The following is a 15846-nucleotide window of genomic DNA, read 5'->3' on the forward strand; positions in this document are numbered from 1 at the left end:
CCTCCAACAAAGTCCATTTTCTCCAAATGAGGAAGCTAAGTGGTTCCTAAGAGCAGATGGATTGTTGTTCGCTCACAGGAGGGGACCAGAAAAGGAAGTTCTTTTGGCAAAAGTAAGAACTAAATTGCAGTAACTTTGTAAGTTAGGGAAGAATCTCCTTGCATGGCAGAGGCAATAAACTGGAGCAGGGTTCTTAGGTCTGAACTACTTTTCTGCCTCTTATCTCCATACCCGGTCACTACCACACACAGCCATCACAGCCCAGCCTGGCCCTATAACCTTTGTCCAAGTCCAGCCTGCCTCTCAGAACCTTGTCAATATCTCTGTCCATCTAGGAAATGTCTTTTTGGGAAGTGACTCTTGACTATTTCTCCTCGGACACTTGATTTTGATCTGAGTTTTGTCACTTTTTATCCCTACAGAGCTCTGAGCTTGATCAAAGGTTTCCCAGCAACTCCAACATAATTGGGAGGGATGGCTATTTGGCCCAGTGATTAAGATGCCAGTTAGGACATCTGTGTCCCACATCGCAGTACGGGATTTCATTCCTGGCCCTAGCTCCTGATTCCAGCCTTCTATTAATGCACACTTTGGGAGGCAGCCATGGTGGCTTCAGTGGTTGGGTTCTTGCCACCCTTGTGGGAGACCTGGATTGAGGTCCCAGCTTCCAGCTTTGGCCCAGCCCAGTTGTGGACATTTGAGGAGAGAATAAGCAGATGGGAGTGCCCTCTCTCTTGCTGGGTCTCTGTCTCTTTATATTTGTCTGTCTCTCTCTGCCTCTAAAAAAATAAATTAAGGCCAGCGCCATGGCTTACTAGGCTAATCCTCCGCCTGTGGCGCTGACACCCCGGGTTCTAGTCCCAGCTGGGGTGCCGAATTCTATCCCAATTGCTCCTCTTCAGTCCAGCTCTCTGCTGTGGTCCAGGAATGCAGTGGAGGATGGCCCAAGTGCTTGGGCCCTGCACCTGCATGGGAGACCAGGAGAAGCTCCTGGCTTCTCGCTTTGGATCGGTGCTGCGTGCCAGCCATGGTGGCCATTTGGGGGGTGAACCAACGGAAGGAAGACCTTTCTCTCTGTCTCTGTCTCTGTCTCTCTCTCACTAACTCTGCCTGTCAAAAAAATAAGTTAAAAAGTAATTGGGGACCCTAGCCATTTTGGTCCCAGATCCGTCCCTCACTTTTTTCAACCCTGACACCTAATAATGATAAGAGTAGCTAACATTTACTGAGTGACTATGTGCCAAACACTGTCCTGTGTAGTGATACATTATTTATTTTTCACAATAACCCTCTGGAAGAGGTAATATTCTTATCCTGTGTTATGGGTGAAGAAATTGAGAAATTGAGGGATTTACCTAGGGTCACACTAGTAATACGTGGCAAGGCTGAGACTTAAATCCAAAATGTCTGACTCTAATCTCCCACTCTAAACCACTACTTTCTCCATGCGGCAAATTTATAAACTCACCACAGATGCCCCAGATGACCTCTTGTTTACATATCTAGTAAAAAATCGTAGTAGGGACAAGCACTGAGAGATGGGAGATCACAAGGCTTGGTTCCAACAATTCAGAGAAAGAGGGAATATGTTCACCATAAGATCCACAGGAACTTTGTTGCTTTCACTTCCCCCATTTCTCTAGCACTAAATACAGTGCCTGGTACATAGTACCTGCTCAGTAAGTATTTATTGAATGAATTAATGACCTTGCACTATGATTTGCTTAGAGCTTTGCTGACTATAAGGACCTTGAAGTGACCTGTGAATTCCCTAGTTGAAGCTATGAGGCAGGGAGAACCGTGCCCAGTCCCATCAGCACAAATGTTTCTGCATAATGAAAACCTCACCAGGTCCCAGATGATCAGTCTCTACTGACTTTCGTCATTTGCTACCTCAAAACTTTCTCATTTCAAAAGAGCAGACACTGTCTCTAGAGCTCTTTTTAATAGTATCTGATTTCTGACATAGAGGACAGAAATTGGCTTAAAATCCTGGTATTTCTTGGTTGTTTTCCCTGAGGGATGACCTTGAGAAGGTCACTTTGCCTCTCTGGGCTGTATTCTCTTGACCTATTCCAAGACTGTGGACATACAGTATTTAGGGAAGGAATTAAGCCTGTTCTACTCATTCCCTAGTCAGACATCATCCCTAACCCCAGCCTTTGTGATGTTAGGAATGTTATTGGCAATATATTTTTGGGGAGGAGAGAATGCGGAACACCTGCTCAATGACTCTGCACAACCTTAAATCCAAGATAAAGAGTGAGCAGAAGAGCGCATGGGATGAATGGGGGATGGGGAGAGCCTGATGTCAAGCATGTTTCCTTGCATGTCTCTTCACCTTAGGCAAAGAGGCCCGGGAGCCAGAGCTCTGGGTGGTCATGGTGAGCACGGTGGTGATGCCGAGCCCCACACGGGCAGGGGCAGCGTCCATGTTGATCCAGAAGGAGACCCAGGACAGGATGACGATGAGTAGGCTGGGGATATACATCTGAATCAGATAGTAGCCCATCTGCCGTTCCAGGTGAAACTTCACCTCGATGCAAGTGAATTTCCCTGCAAGGAAAGAGGTGAGGTATCAGACCGCAGGTCCTCAGCCTGAGAGTCAGGATTAGGGCAGCCCTATCTCTGTTGCCCAGCCTCTGTGCACCTAAGCTAGGCCAATAAGTGTTTCAAAATGGCCCTAGGTATATGAGGGGACTTCAGAATGTTTGTGGAAAATGGAATTAAAAAGTTTAGGAGCCAGTGTTGTGGTGCAGTGGGTTAAGCCACCATCTGTGAAATTGGCATCCCATATGAGCAGTGGTTAGATTCCCAGCTGCTCCGCATTATTTTAAAAAAGATTTTTATTTATTTATTTGAAAGGCAGAGCCACAGAGAGGCAGAGGCAGAGGGAGGGAGGGGAAGAGAGAGAAAGAGAGAGAGAGAGAACAAGTGAGCTTCCATCTGCTGGTTCACTCCACAGATGACCACAACGGCTGGAGCTGCACTGATCCGAAGCCAGGAGCCAGGAGCTTCTTCCGGGTCTCCTATGTGGGTGCAGGGGCCCAAGGACTTGGACCATCTTCTACTGCTTTCCCAGGCCATAGCAGAGAGCTGGATTGGAAGTGGAGCAGCCGGGACTCAAACCAGCGCCCATATGGGATATTGGCATTGCAGGTGGCGGCTTAACCCGCTACACCACAGCGCTGGCCCAACTTCACTTCTAATCTAGCTCTCTGGTAATGTGCCTGGGGAGACAGTGGAAGATGGCCCAAGTCCTTGGGCCCCTGCTACCCATGCGGCAGACCCAGATAAGGCTCCTGGCTCCTGGCTTTGGCCTCATCCAGCCCTGGCAGTTGTGGCCATTTGGGGAGTGAATCAGTAGATGGAATATCTCTCTCTCTCTCTCTAATTATGCCATTCAAATAATAAATTTTGTTTTGTTTTTGTAACGATTTTTTTTATTTGAAAGGCAGTGATACAGAGAGAAATGGAGAGAGAGAGAGAGAGAAGAGAGAGAGAGAGAGGGAGAGAGAGGGAGAGAGAGATCTTCTATCTGCTGGTTCACTCCGCAAATGGCCCCAATGGTTGGGGCTGGATCAGGCCAAATCCAGGATCCAGGAGCTTTTTCTGGGTCTCCCACATGGGTGCAGAGGCCCAAGGACTTGGTCCATCTTCTACTGCTATCCCAGGCCAGAGCAGAGAGCTGGATCAGAAGAGGAGCAGCTGGGACTAGAACCAGCGCCCATATGGGATACCGACACTGCAGGTGGAGGCTTAACCTTTTATGCCACAGTGCCAGCCTCAAAATAAATTTTTTAAAAAAGTTTAGGGGCCAGAATTGTGGCATAGCAGGGTAAGCTACCACCTTGACACCAGCATCCATATCAGAGTGCTGATTCAAGTACTGGCTGCTCCACTCCCAATCCAGCTCTCTAACAACGTACCTGGGAAAGCAGTAGAAGCTGGGCCAAGTCCTTGGGCCCCTGCCACCCTTGTGGGAGACCTGGAAGAAGCTCCTGGCTCCTGACTTCAGCCTGGCTCAGCCCTGGCTGTTGTGGCCATTTAGGGAGTAAACCAATGGACAGACGATCTCTTTCTCTGTCTCTTCCACTCTGTCACTCTGCCTTTCAAATAAATAAATAAATCTTAAAAAACAGACAAGTGTATTTGGGTGCAAAATTTTTGAAATCCATGCATATGAAGGAGTCTTCAAAAAGTTCATAGAAAAAAGTATTATGGAAAGCTATGTATGGGTTTTAATTTTTTTGTACCAAAATAACTTTATCTTTGAATTCCATTTTCCATGAACTTTTTGAAGTACCTGGCAGCACTTTCATTTCCAGCAGAAGGCCTTTGTAGTTAGTGACATCACAAGAAGATAAAGAGCAGGAGAGTTTCAGAGTCAAAGACTGCCTGCATATGATTCCTAAACTTTCCACTTATTAGCTACGTGACCCTGGGCAAAACACTCAAGCCTTTTGAGCTTTACTTCACTTGTCTGCAAAACAGAACAAAACCAATATTGACACCATCACTGGGCTATTGGAAAAATTAAAAGGGATAATGTTTTTCAGGGGTTGCACACAAAGGTAGCAGTTACTAAAGCATTAGTTTAGGGACTGGTGTTGTGACTCTCTGGGTTCAGCCATTGCCTGCAACACCGGCATCCCATGTGAACATGGGTTCCAGTCTCAGCTGCTCCACATCTGATGTAGCTCCCTGCTAAAGTGCCTAGGAAAGCAGCAGCAAAGGATGGTCTGAGTCCTTGGGCCCCTATCACCCACATGGGAGACCTTGATGGAGTTCCAGGCTCCTGGCTTCAGCCTGGCCCAGCCCTGGCTGTTGTGACCATTTAGCAAGTGAACCAGCGGGGATGGAAGATCTTTTTCTCCCCTACCCCTGCCACCTCCCCACTCTCTGTAACTCTGCCTTTCACATCAATCAATCTTAAAAAAGAAAAAAAGCTTTAGTTTAGACTTCATTCTGCTCTCAGCAGCCTTTCTTGTGCTTGCTAGTACCCCAGAAGCCTTGGTAGCAAAGCGCCGGCATCCCATATGGGCACCGGTTCTAGTCCTGGCTGCTCCTCCTCCAATCTGACTCTCTGCTATGGCCTGGGAAAGCAGTAGAAGATGGCCCAAGTCCTTGCGCCCCTGCACCCATGTGGAAGACCCGGAAGAAGAAGCTCCTGGCTCCTGGCTTCAGATCGGTGCAGCTCCATCCGTTGCGGCCAATTGACACCATCACCAAGTGAACCAGCAGATGGAAGACATCTCTCTCTCTGCCTCTCCTCTTGGTGTAACACTGACTTTAAAATAAATAAATAAATCTTTTTAAAAAAGCAACAATTCACTGGGGATGAACGCTACCTGTGTGTTAAGCAAGTGAGGAGAGCCATATATCAAACATTTGGAAATAATGCCTGGCAGAGAGCAGCTCTGGACAGCAGGCAGCAGGTTCTCCAAGAGCGTCAGGCAGTGACATTCGATTCCACTAACAAAGTGTGCTGGCCCCAGGTGCATGGACTGGTGCTCTGCCACTCCTGCCAACCACCTTTCTTTTATCCTCTTCGCATGGCCCCAAGTCTAAGAAAACACTGGTTCAGAAGCAGAGGCTTAGGGTAAGCTAAGTGAGAACAAGAGGATGTACATATAGTTATTTTATTCTAGCGTACACTTAGGCTAATGAGGCCTACCTGATTCCTTATGGCCAGTCGTTTCATCAGTGACCCCAGGCTTGGAAAAGCCCTGTGACCCTGTGACTTCCCGCTGTTTCCTGAGTCTACCTCACCTTACCCCACCCCCAGTTTCCTGCCATGACATGCCCCTACTAGGTACCCATATTTTCTTTTCTTTGTTTTTTTCTTTGTTTCATTTATGTATATTTTTAAGGCACAGTGAGAGAAAGAGAGAGAGAGAGAGGAGAGAGAGAGAGAGGGGGAGAGAGAGAGAGAGAGAGAGAGAGAGAGAGAGAGAGAGAGAGATGGAGAGACAGACAGACAGACACACAGATCTTCTGTCCACTGGTTCACTCCCCCAAACAGCCACAATGGCCAGAGCTGGATACTTGGAATAGTTCCAAGCTTTTGCTAGTATAAAACAGTGATTCGGGAGCCCTCTTGGTTCCAAAGCTAATGTCATATTTTGGAATGTTCCCTTATTAATGCATTCCAAGGTGTGGTATTCCTAGATAAACAACTAGGGAAATTTTTGTTTTAAGCTTCTTGAGTAAAGTTTCTCAAATTGTGTCCCCTGGATCACATGCATCAGGATCCTCAAGATGTTTGTTAGAATATAGATTTCTGGGCCTCTCTCCAAGTATATGTGGTTAGAACCTCTGAGAAGTAGAGTCCAGGGGGCTATATGGCACACCAAAGTTTGAAAGCCATTGATCTACATAAAAATAGCCAAGTTTTTACCAATAAGGAGCATACCAATTTCCGTTCTCAACTGCATTTTTAAAACTCAGTGACCTGTTCCTCTCTCTACTCCCCAACATTCCCCCACACACTTGCACATACATGTCCACTGGGCACATGTGCATGTTCATGTACTCAGTGCATATCAGCATATTATAGGATGGGTCCAGGGTCACCCTCTTCAGCCTGTTGCCTCTATCTTAGGGTTTGAGCCATGTTTCCCGGGATGTTAGAAAACAGCAACTCTCCCTAGGGAGATTACTGACGCCATAAACAAGAGTGTCAAATTGTTAAATCAACAACAGGAGTCACTGTGTACTTACTCCTCATGTAGGATCTCTGTCCTTAAGGTGTTGTTCAATGTGAATTAATGCTATAACTAGTATTCAAACAGTATTTTTACACTTTGTGTTTCTGTGTGGGTGCAAACTGATGAAATCTTTACTTAGTATATACTGAATCAATCTTCTGTATATAAAGAATTGAATATGAAAAAAAAACCTGGTGTTAAATTGGAAATTGCATAGAAAATTAATCAATTTTTAAAAAATATCATGTAGGATCTCTGTTTTTAATGTGCTGTACACTGTTATTTAATGCTATAACTAGTATTCCAACAGTATTTTTCACTGTGTGTTGCTATGTGGGGGCAAACTGTTGAAATCTTTACTTAATATATACTAAACTGATCTTCTGTATATAAAGAGAATTGAAAATGAATCTTGATGTGAATGGAAGGGGAGAGGGAGCAGGAAAGGGGAGGGTTGCGGGTGGGAGGGAAGTTATGGGGGGGGAGCCATTATAATCCATAAGCTGTACTTTGGAAATTTATATTCATTAAATAAAAGTTAAAAAAAAAGAAAACAGCAACGCTCAAGGAAGATTCAAAAGGCAAATACTCAGGCTGGAAAAGCAGCCTCTGTCCACTTGTTTACCTATTTTTTTATTTGAAAGACAGAGTTATAGAGAGGGAGATACACACACACACACACACACCATCTGCTGATTCACTCCCCAAATGGCTGCAATATCTAGGGATGGGCCAGGCCAAAGCCAGGAGCCAAGAGCTTCATTTGGGTCTCCCATGTGTGTGCAGGGGCCCAAGTACCTGGACCATCTTCTGCTGCTTTCCCAGACCATTAACAGGAAGTTGGATGGGAAGTGGAGCAGCTGGGATTTAAAGCTGGCACCCCCCATGGGATGCTGGCGCTGCAAGCAGTGGCTTTACCCACTATGCCACAGCACCAGCCCCTTGCCCATATTTTATACCTGAGAAACCAAGTCAATTTAGGAGAGCTGGAGGCGGGTGGCAGCAGTGGCAGCTGTGGCCTATTCACTCTGAGTTCAAGATGGCCATTAACTGCTTCCAAATGGAAGTTCCCCAGCTTTCACACAAAGTTAGCCACAGGCAAAGTGGAACACCCTTGCCACTCAGTGTCATAGGCCCATTGGCTCTGCAGCACATCATGGGGATGGAGTTAGATGTATCTGGATTTGAGTTCAAAACATGCTATTTGCTATCCATATAGCTTGGACAATTCATTTAACCTCTTAGAACTTCAGTTTTCCTTTACTGAAAAGCCATGTTGATAATTGCTACCACAAAGAGTTAAAGTATACAAAGCACTTAACACCGTATCTAGCCTAGATTGGGCCTTCAAGAGAGGCTGGCCACCTTGTCCCCTGGAGGCCTTCTGTGGCTCACAGCCAGTAAACAGCCTCTTTCTTACCTGTGTTGTAGTGCTTGGTACAATAGCCTAGATCCTTCTCATCTCGCAAGATGAACTGGGGCAGGGTCAGCCCCTCAGCCACTTGGACAGCAGGAGCATCTTCTAGCCACTCAAACACGAGATCATTCATGGTGTAGCCAACTACAAGTGGAAGAAATGGCAGAGGGCCTCAGAGTGTGAATGATGGGTGAAGGCAGAGGTAGGGCTAGAACTAGCAGGAGAGAACAGATGAGGAGTAAGACCTGCGCTTTAGGAACTTCATGCTCATATTGGAAAGGGAAACTTTTCTGAAGCTGGTACTTGGGCAGTTATCCCACGCACCCATCCGAACTGGGTAAATCAGCAAGATTTCAGGCGCCTTTACTACCCATTTCTCAAGCTTGAGAAAGGTCCAAAGAAAAATTATTCTGGCAGATCTAGAATGCAGGTCAATAGGATTGGAAAGATGTCAAGGACCCCAGCTGGGAACCTCCTGCCTTATCTCATGCCCAGGGGATTAAGCATGTGTACTGAACACATGTCTTGAGCTGAGCCAGCCTCAGAGCCAGGACTTCTGCCACTTCACCTCAGGGAGGAGAGAGCTATTTATATTCTGCCAGTCATGCATGGGACAATGTACATACCACAGACTCCTAGCCAGAGCCTTAAATTGGGGCAAATGGAGAGCTAATAGCTGAGCATGCCAAGTTGTTCACGGTTAGCTAGCAGTTAATGAAGGTTCAGGCCACATATAAGGCCATATTCACACAGGTCTGGTAGAAATGGGAGCAGAGCACCGAGCTCAGAGATACCCAGTGTAGGACTCTGGCCCAGAGTAACTGTGTGACTTTGGGAAACTTCCTTTTCTTTTAAATGGGGATAACTGTAGTTGCTCTACCCATTTTTCAGAGTTGTTGTGAAGGGGTAATGAGAACCTGGATGTGAAAGTGGCTTATACGCCTTCTTCTCGGAGGACCAGATGGGTGTCTCCTGATCCCACAGTCTCACCTCATCTACGAGATGGGGAAGGAGCGGAAATGAGGGATGTTTCACCCTTGCCATGCTTCTTTGGGCAGCTGTGCAGGCTGGTGTCCCTGCCAAGGATGAGCACTGTCTTTTCCTGGAACTGTTCTCCCCAACCTCTCACAAAGGCCCTCTGTGGAGATGGAAAAAGCATGGTCCAAAGAGTACTCTCCCACTCTGCCTACAATGCAATTTTTATAGGCATCTTCAAGGTCTTGGGATGGGCATCAAGGTAGAACTGCTTCAGACCCTGTGATAAGGAGCATACTTTTGGGCAAAGGAAGTGCCCTCAAATCTCCCCAGCAACCAGCATAGGCACTTTTGTACATAATGCTGGGGCCTTCCCACTCCCTGGCCCTGTGGAACAGCCAGAGCAGCAAATAGTACTGGGATGAAAAGCACATTGGACTGTTAGGGCTCCCTGGCTTCTATTTCATTTGGGCCAAGAATGGACTGCATGGGCTTGGATAAGTCCCTCCCTAGTCTGGAATATCGTGGAATGGGGTGAACTGGCTGCTATTCCAGGCATTGAAGTGTGACTCTCTTAGAAACACTTACAGCTCTCCAGCTGCATCGTGCAGGTCTGGATGTCCATCGGGAAGTTCTTGAGGTCCATTGGGCAGGACAAAATGAGGGTCAATCTGTTAGAGACAGGAAGAAAGACATTATGTCGGCTTCCTGGGCTCTAACACAGTACAGGGGAATCCCCCTCCTGCCCCTTATCCGTTTAGCTTCTTTCCCTTGACACACATTCTCCCAGCCATCCATCAGGTGCACCTGATGCTGTAGAGCACATTCCCATTCTTGAAGATGCGCAGTAACTTGTTGTCTGTGGTCACCTCATGGAAGTTGGCCCCTTTCTCATTGGCGAAGAACAGATCTGGCTTCCAGATAGAGTCCAGCATGGAAGGATCAAGGTCCAGAGAGTCATCAGGATATTCTCTGTAGGCCAGACGTGGGTCATTCCACTGCTGCCGCAAGAAGACATTCACCCTGTAGTCCTGGAAGGATGCAGAGATGGGCCCATCAGAGGCCATGTGAGTCACAGGGGCCCAACAAGCCTACGTGGGAGGAAGAGCAGGAGGAAGCGCTGGGGCCACACCTCAGGGCCAGTGGTCAGTTTCCACTGGAGAAAGAACCTGCCTTAGGCTGATAATGGCAAAGCCAGGTGGGGAAAAGGCTTACTTAAACACTTAGTTACTTAAACACTTACTGTGTGCCAGGCTTTTTGGTAAGTGCTTTATCTGTATGCATCCTGTCACCTAAATCTCACACCAACCTTGTGAGGAAGGTGCTGTGACTATCTCCACTTTATAGATGAGAAACCGAGATGAAGAGAGATTTTTAGTAATCTGCCTAAGTCAGTACAGCTATTAGATGGTAGAGTCAGGATTGGAATCAAGGTTTGTCTGGTTCCGAGGTGTGTGCTCTGCACCAAACTACTGAACACCTGCTGCTTAGGCGAGGCGGTCTTTAGTCACGGAAATGCAGCGATAGGGAAAACTGCCCTCCTAATGACCAACCTTGGATATCCCATGGCTTTAGGCACGATCATGTAACAGAGAAAGGATGGAGGAGGCAGGAAACGTCTGCTCTCGGGTGGGCTTCTCCCATTCACACTAGATTGGGAGCAGGGAACAGGGAGACCCCCTTACCATAGTGGTCTCAGTGACGGAGCCGAAACTGTTGATGAAGATGTTGCAGGTCACGTTCACAGGTGGGCCTGAGGGTAGCAAAGCACAGCCCATTGGCAGGGCATTCCAGACTTGGAGCAGGGTCCAGGACTTCCTCCTGGAGCTTTGTACCAGGGCACTCCTGGCAGGAGCTCCTGGGCAACAGTGTGGGGATGCTCCTTCTCAGCTGGCAGAACTAGCATGGGCTCCCAGCCTCCTTTCCTTGGGCAGGGCACACGGACTGGCTGGGTAGTATGCCATCAGAAGTGATGGGGAGGGAGGGAGTTTTATAGGATCTATGTTTCCTACCTTTAAAATTGGGCCGAATCCTGGCATCGTAACCAGATGTGCGCCCCATAAGCTTGTCCAAGAAATCAGAAGGTGACATGGGCTGGGGCCCCTTGCTCCCAGATTTGACATCATCTTTCGCCAAGGCCACCCTGGACAGGAGAGATAAAGAAGTCAGAGACCAGTTGTATTCTTCAGTTATCACAGACTCTATCCATTCTTGTCCTCCCCACCCCCTGCCTCTGGCTGCTCTCCCCATCAGGTAGGATAGGTGAGGTGGGTCTCGGGTACCCTCTTGCCAAATGAAGAGACCAGAAATAGCCATAAGCCCACATGACAGCTCACCAGCTAGTCCTAGAAAGCAGCTTTCATAGATTGTATACTTTTCCTTTCACCACTCTCAGTGAGATGAGGGGAGGGGGGAAGAGGTGAGGACTATTATTTCCACTTTACAGCTAAGAAAAGTGAGGCTTCAAAAGGAGTGACTTTTCCAAAGTCTTAGTGTTAGCGAGTGACAAGGTCACAGTTCAAACCCTGGTCTACCTCAGCCAGTGTTCTCTTCCTGAAGGGTTTTTGAAAGCGCTCAAAGAACAGTGTCTCCCTGGAGATCATATGGCCACTGCAAAGTTTTGCCCATCTGGCTTCGCCAGGGATGGGAAGGTCCCAAGAAGACGACTTGGTTTCTGACGCTTGGGCTTCATGCCGGGCTGCTCAGAATCCAGGAAGATATCTGTGCGGGGAGGCTTGGTTTCAGGAAGTGATGGTTGGAGCTATGTTTTAGTTCAGGGAGGTGGCTGCTGTAGGCAGGTGAACTTGCTTTGAGAACCATGGTGGGAATCTGGATTCTAGTAGTGTGGGCATGCTTCCTGGCAAGGTAATGTTGAGAAGGTCAAATTCCATTGTCCGCCCTAACAGCTTGGTTTTGGGGAAGGGATCAAGGTGCTTTGGCCTAGCCTGAACGCCAGCCCTCTTCTCTACAAGCCACTCCCCTAACAGCAGCAAAGCACTTTGTACTTGCCTGCTTACCAGCTTATCTGCCAACAGAGAGACTAGGGATCAGGATCTCAGCAGAGGCTTGGGTGCAGGGACACAGCTCAGGGCCAGGTGCTTCCTGCTCCATCATGCTGTCATCAGTGTGTCAGGCACTACAGCCAGTTCCTCCACTGCTGCTGCTGTGCTGTGCGATTGGGTGGCAAACTCACTGCTGTCCTTTTGGGTGCTAGTCTGCTTGGAGCCAGTGAGCTCCTTTTTCTCAGTAAATCCGTGTACCAGCCAGTGACGGATAACATAGTAAAAATAGCTAAGGCGCCCTATGGAAGATGTTACACACCTCATCTAGATACGTTCTCACATCAGTCTTCTGTGACCATCCTTATTGCAGTCATGCCTCAGCATCCACAGGGGGTTGGTTCCAGGACCCCTAAGGATACCAAGATCCATGGATATTCAAGTCCCTTATATAAAATGGTGGAATATTTGCATAGAACCTAAACACATCCTCTTGTACACTTTAAATCAGTTCTAGATTGCCTATCGTTCCAAATACACTATACTGTACTGCTTAGGGAATAATGACAAGGAAAACAACTCTAGGCAGCTTCAGTACAGATGCAAATTGTTTTTTTTTTTCAAATATTTCCCATCTGTGGTTGGCAGAATCTGGGGAGGTGGAACCCACAGATCCAGAGGGCTGGTGGCTGATCAGTGAGGTGGAGTGAATGGTAAAGCCAAGATTTGAACCAGAGCTATTGACTTCAAAACTAAATCTGTGGACCACAATACAGGATGCAGGAAGGTCAGTGGCAGCCCCGCTCTGACCGCCCAGAGTCCTGCCTTCTTGAATGTCCCAAGCAGGAGGAAGTCTTTACCCTGGGGACAGAGGCCACTCTGTCTGCCCTCCCTACCCCTCATCCCCATCGCCCCCTGCCTCCAGTAGGGCCAGTCAAAGCAGGTGGCCTAAGCAGGCTGTGCAAATCCAAAGAGGCTAGAGTGGTGCTGGAGTGAGCAGAAGTCTGTGGCTTCACCGCAGGATGTCCACGCTGGCCAGGTGCTGCTGAGACTGCTGCTGCTGCTGGCCATCTGCCGTCAGCCTGCTGGGAGGCCTCATGGCCCGGCACATGGAGCAACTGGACCCTCCCCACCATCCTTAGCCCCACTTTCAGGTCACCCCTCCACTAGCCCCAGTCCTAGCACCCTGGGCCAGACTTCAGGCCCAGCTGTCTACAGCCTCAACCCCTGTTGCAGCCCCCTCTTCTGAAAGCAGAGTCACTGTGTGCAGCCACTCCTTCCTCCCTTTCATTCCTGGAAAGTCCCATACACTGGCAAGACCCAGAAAGACACACTGCTGACTGTCCTTCTCAGGTAATGGCCTGGGTGGGGTGGGGGGAACGCTGATTCAGCCGATGGGCACCTATGTGACCTTGGACAAGTCACCACCCCCCTTCCCTAGGCCTTAGTTTCCATGAATAAAGCAAAGGACTTGGACCCAAGACTCTGAGGGCCCATCTTGCTCTAATTGCTTATGGACTCCAAGCATGAGTGGGAACACAGCCACTGGAGCTGGAGCCGTGGGGCAGCCTCCCCTCCAGGAGAGCCTGCAAGGGCCAGCAGGGTACTGTTTTCTGCTAGAGCCCTCCTGTCAACTCCAGCTAAGCTGCCTTTGCATTCTGAGCTGCTCTGCCCTCTTAAGATGTTTACTGCTCTGCCCCACATCCTTGTCTACCTGCCGGCCAATGTATCTCCTATCACTGGGGCAGGAGGTTCCACAGAGGAAGCAGTTCTGGGGTGCTCCTTGGAGGAAGAGGAAGAAGAGGATGCTGCAGTGGGCACTCACCCCCTGCACCTCGAGAGGCACCCCTCTTATGACCAGTTCAGCACAAACCACAAATCTTTCCTGCTCAGCTCACCCTGCCAACCTAGACTGGCTTCTGGTTTACTGAAAACAGGGCAGTCGCCGGGAAAGAGGACATTTCTAAGGACTCCCAAACATATCTTGCCTGCAAGCCCAGGAAATTAGTGCTACTCGGTGCTGCTGGAACGACAGTGAGCAGCCATGTGCACAGGGGGCAGGGTAACTGCAGAGGGCCAGGGCATGAGGAGCCCAGCCTCACCCTGCTGTGGTCTTGGGGCGAGACCCCGCTCCATGAAGCCCCTTGCACAGGCAGCTGACAGAAGTTGCTGTCATTTTTAGGGATCTGGGCCGTGCGTGGTCCAGCATGTCGGGAGCCAGGCTTGGATGGCAGGACAGCTGGTCTCCATCCTGGGGCTCAGCGACCTAATCTCTGCCCAGGACCAGGAAACGCCCCTCATGCAGAAGCCTTCCCACCAGCACCGGGGCCTTGACGTTTCAGAAAAGCTACTGCATCCTGATTGGGGCTGGATGTGTCCTCCCCTGGAACCCTCCAGACTGTGGACTTTTGGCAAAGTTAGAGGAAACTGCCAGCTGCCCTGGCTGCCCCTCGCCAGAGTTTGCATGCACCTCCTTCTCCCCCGCACTCAGCTCACCTGAGGAGGATCTGCCCTGGCAGGATCCAGAGGAGAAGGAAGGAGAGGTTTGCAGGACCAAGAGTTGTCATTTCCGCGGGCCACCTTGGCGCCCTTTCTCAGCCTGGCTGCCAAGGTGAGAGGGGATATCCCTGTGGGAATGCCCAGAGAACGGCGCCTTCCTCCAACTTGGGCTGCTTGCAAGGAGCCCGTGGGGCTGGGCTAGGAGTTGTGGTCTTTTTCCTCTTCTGCCTCTTCTCCTCTGCCCTGTCTTTATCGGTCACGGGCCAGAACTAGTCCCCTGGAAATGATCTTGACACAGACAACCCTCCTGGCTCCTGCCTGGGCTCGCTCTGGGCTCTGGAAGGGGCCTCAGCCTGCCGGCCAGCATGCCAGCAAAGGTTCTCTTTGGGCAGCAATCACTCTCCAAACCCTGCCTGGAGAGTCTTGGAGGGGAGGGAGGAGGGAGACCGGTAGAAGATGTTTCCCTCCCTCCCACCTCCCCCCTGCATGCACCCTCCGAAAGCAGCAATTTAAAGGCACAGTCGCCAGCAGCTGGAGGGGGGTTCAGAGCAGTGGCCGCGTGCCGGGGAGGAGCCTGGGCTGCCGCCGCTGCTGATCCCCCGGAGAGGCAGAGGTGCCCTGGCCAGCCTCTAACTCTCCAGCTGGAAGAGTGCAAGCAGGCAGCCTGCTCCCCACCCCCCCCCGCCCCACCCCCACAACAGCTTTTCTTTCAGCCTGGAGTCAAGCCGGGGCTGCACGAGAAAGTCTGTATGATGTTTTCAGGGGGGCGGGAAGGGTCTGAGAGGGTTTAGGTGGAGCCATTGGGTGTTCTCAAGCTCACAGCTTCAGGTCCCAGAGGAGGCGAGAAGGAGGCTGAGGGCGGGGGTGGCTTTCCCCCAATCCTCTATATAGGTGGAGGCACAGACTATGAGGAACTTTGGAGCCCTCCTCAGATGTGGCCCTATGTGCCTGCCCCAACCCCTTCAGCGGGTGCTTGTGCGTTCTTTCCCCTGCCCGCCTCGCTCCCTCGCTCCCTGCTCCCTCGCTCCCTCGCTCCCTCGCTCCCTTGCTCCCTAGCTCCCTCCCTCCCTCTCTCCCTCCCTCGCTCCCTCCCTCCCTCAGGTCGTGCCTGCAGAGCTTGGGGCCCTGTCTAGCTCTCAGAATCCCTCCTCTCCAACACCCCTTCCTCAGCCCGGCTTGTGGGAAGGCAGAACTGTCACAGGCAGTGGGTGGGCTGGGACGCAGCAGGCTTGGCACGTGTCAGGGC

General features: G+C 49.8%; 1 protein-coding gene across 2 annotated transcripts in view; it reads right to left on the reverse strand.

The window, feature by feature from the left end:
* LOC133753677 (glycine receptor subunit alpha-4) overlaps positions 1 to 14668 on the reverse strand; it is a 25693-nt gene extending 11025 nt beyond the window's left edge. Inside the window, exons 1-7 of one of the 2 annotated variants that reach the window (XM_062184364.1) lie at positions 14598 to 14668; positions 11115 to 11245; positions 10788 to 10855; positions 9910 to 10133; positions 9691 to 9773; positions 8131 to 8271; positions 2342 to 2556 (exon numbers count right to left, since the gene is read on the reverse strand). In XM_062184364.1, coding sequence (XP_062040348.1) covers positions 2342 to 2556; positions 8131 to 8271; positions 9691 to 9773; positions 9910 to 10133; positions 10788 to 10855; positions 11115 to 11245; positions 14598 to 14668 — 933 coding nt within the window. Of the gene's footprint in view, positions 1 to 2341; positions 2557 to 8130; positions 8272 to 9690; positions 9774 to 9909; positions 10134 to 10787; positions 10856 to 11114; positions 11246 to 14597 lie in introns of those variants that run through there. The other variant, XM_062184365.1, reaches the window with a different exon arrangement.
* Positions 14669 to 15846: the final 1178 nt, after the last annotated feature.

Source organism: Lepus europaeus, chromosome X (genome assembly GCF_033115175.1).
Source record: "Lepus europaeus isolate LE1 chromosome X, mLepTim1.pri, whole genome shotgun sequence".
Taxonomy (NCBI): Eukaryota; Metazoa; Chordata; class Mammalia; order Lagomorpha; family Leporidae; genus Lepus; species Lepus europaeus.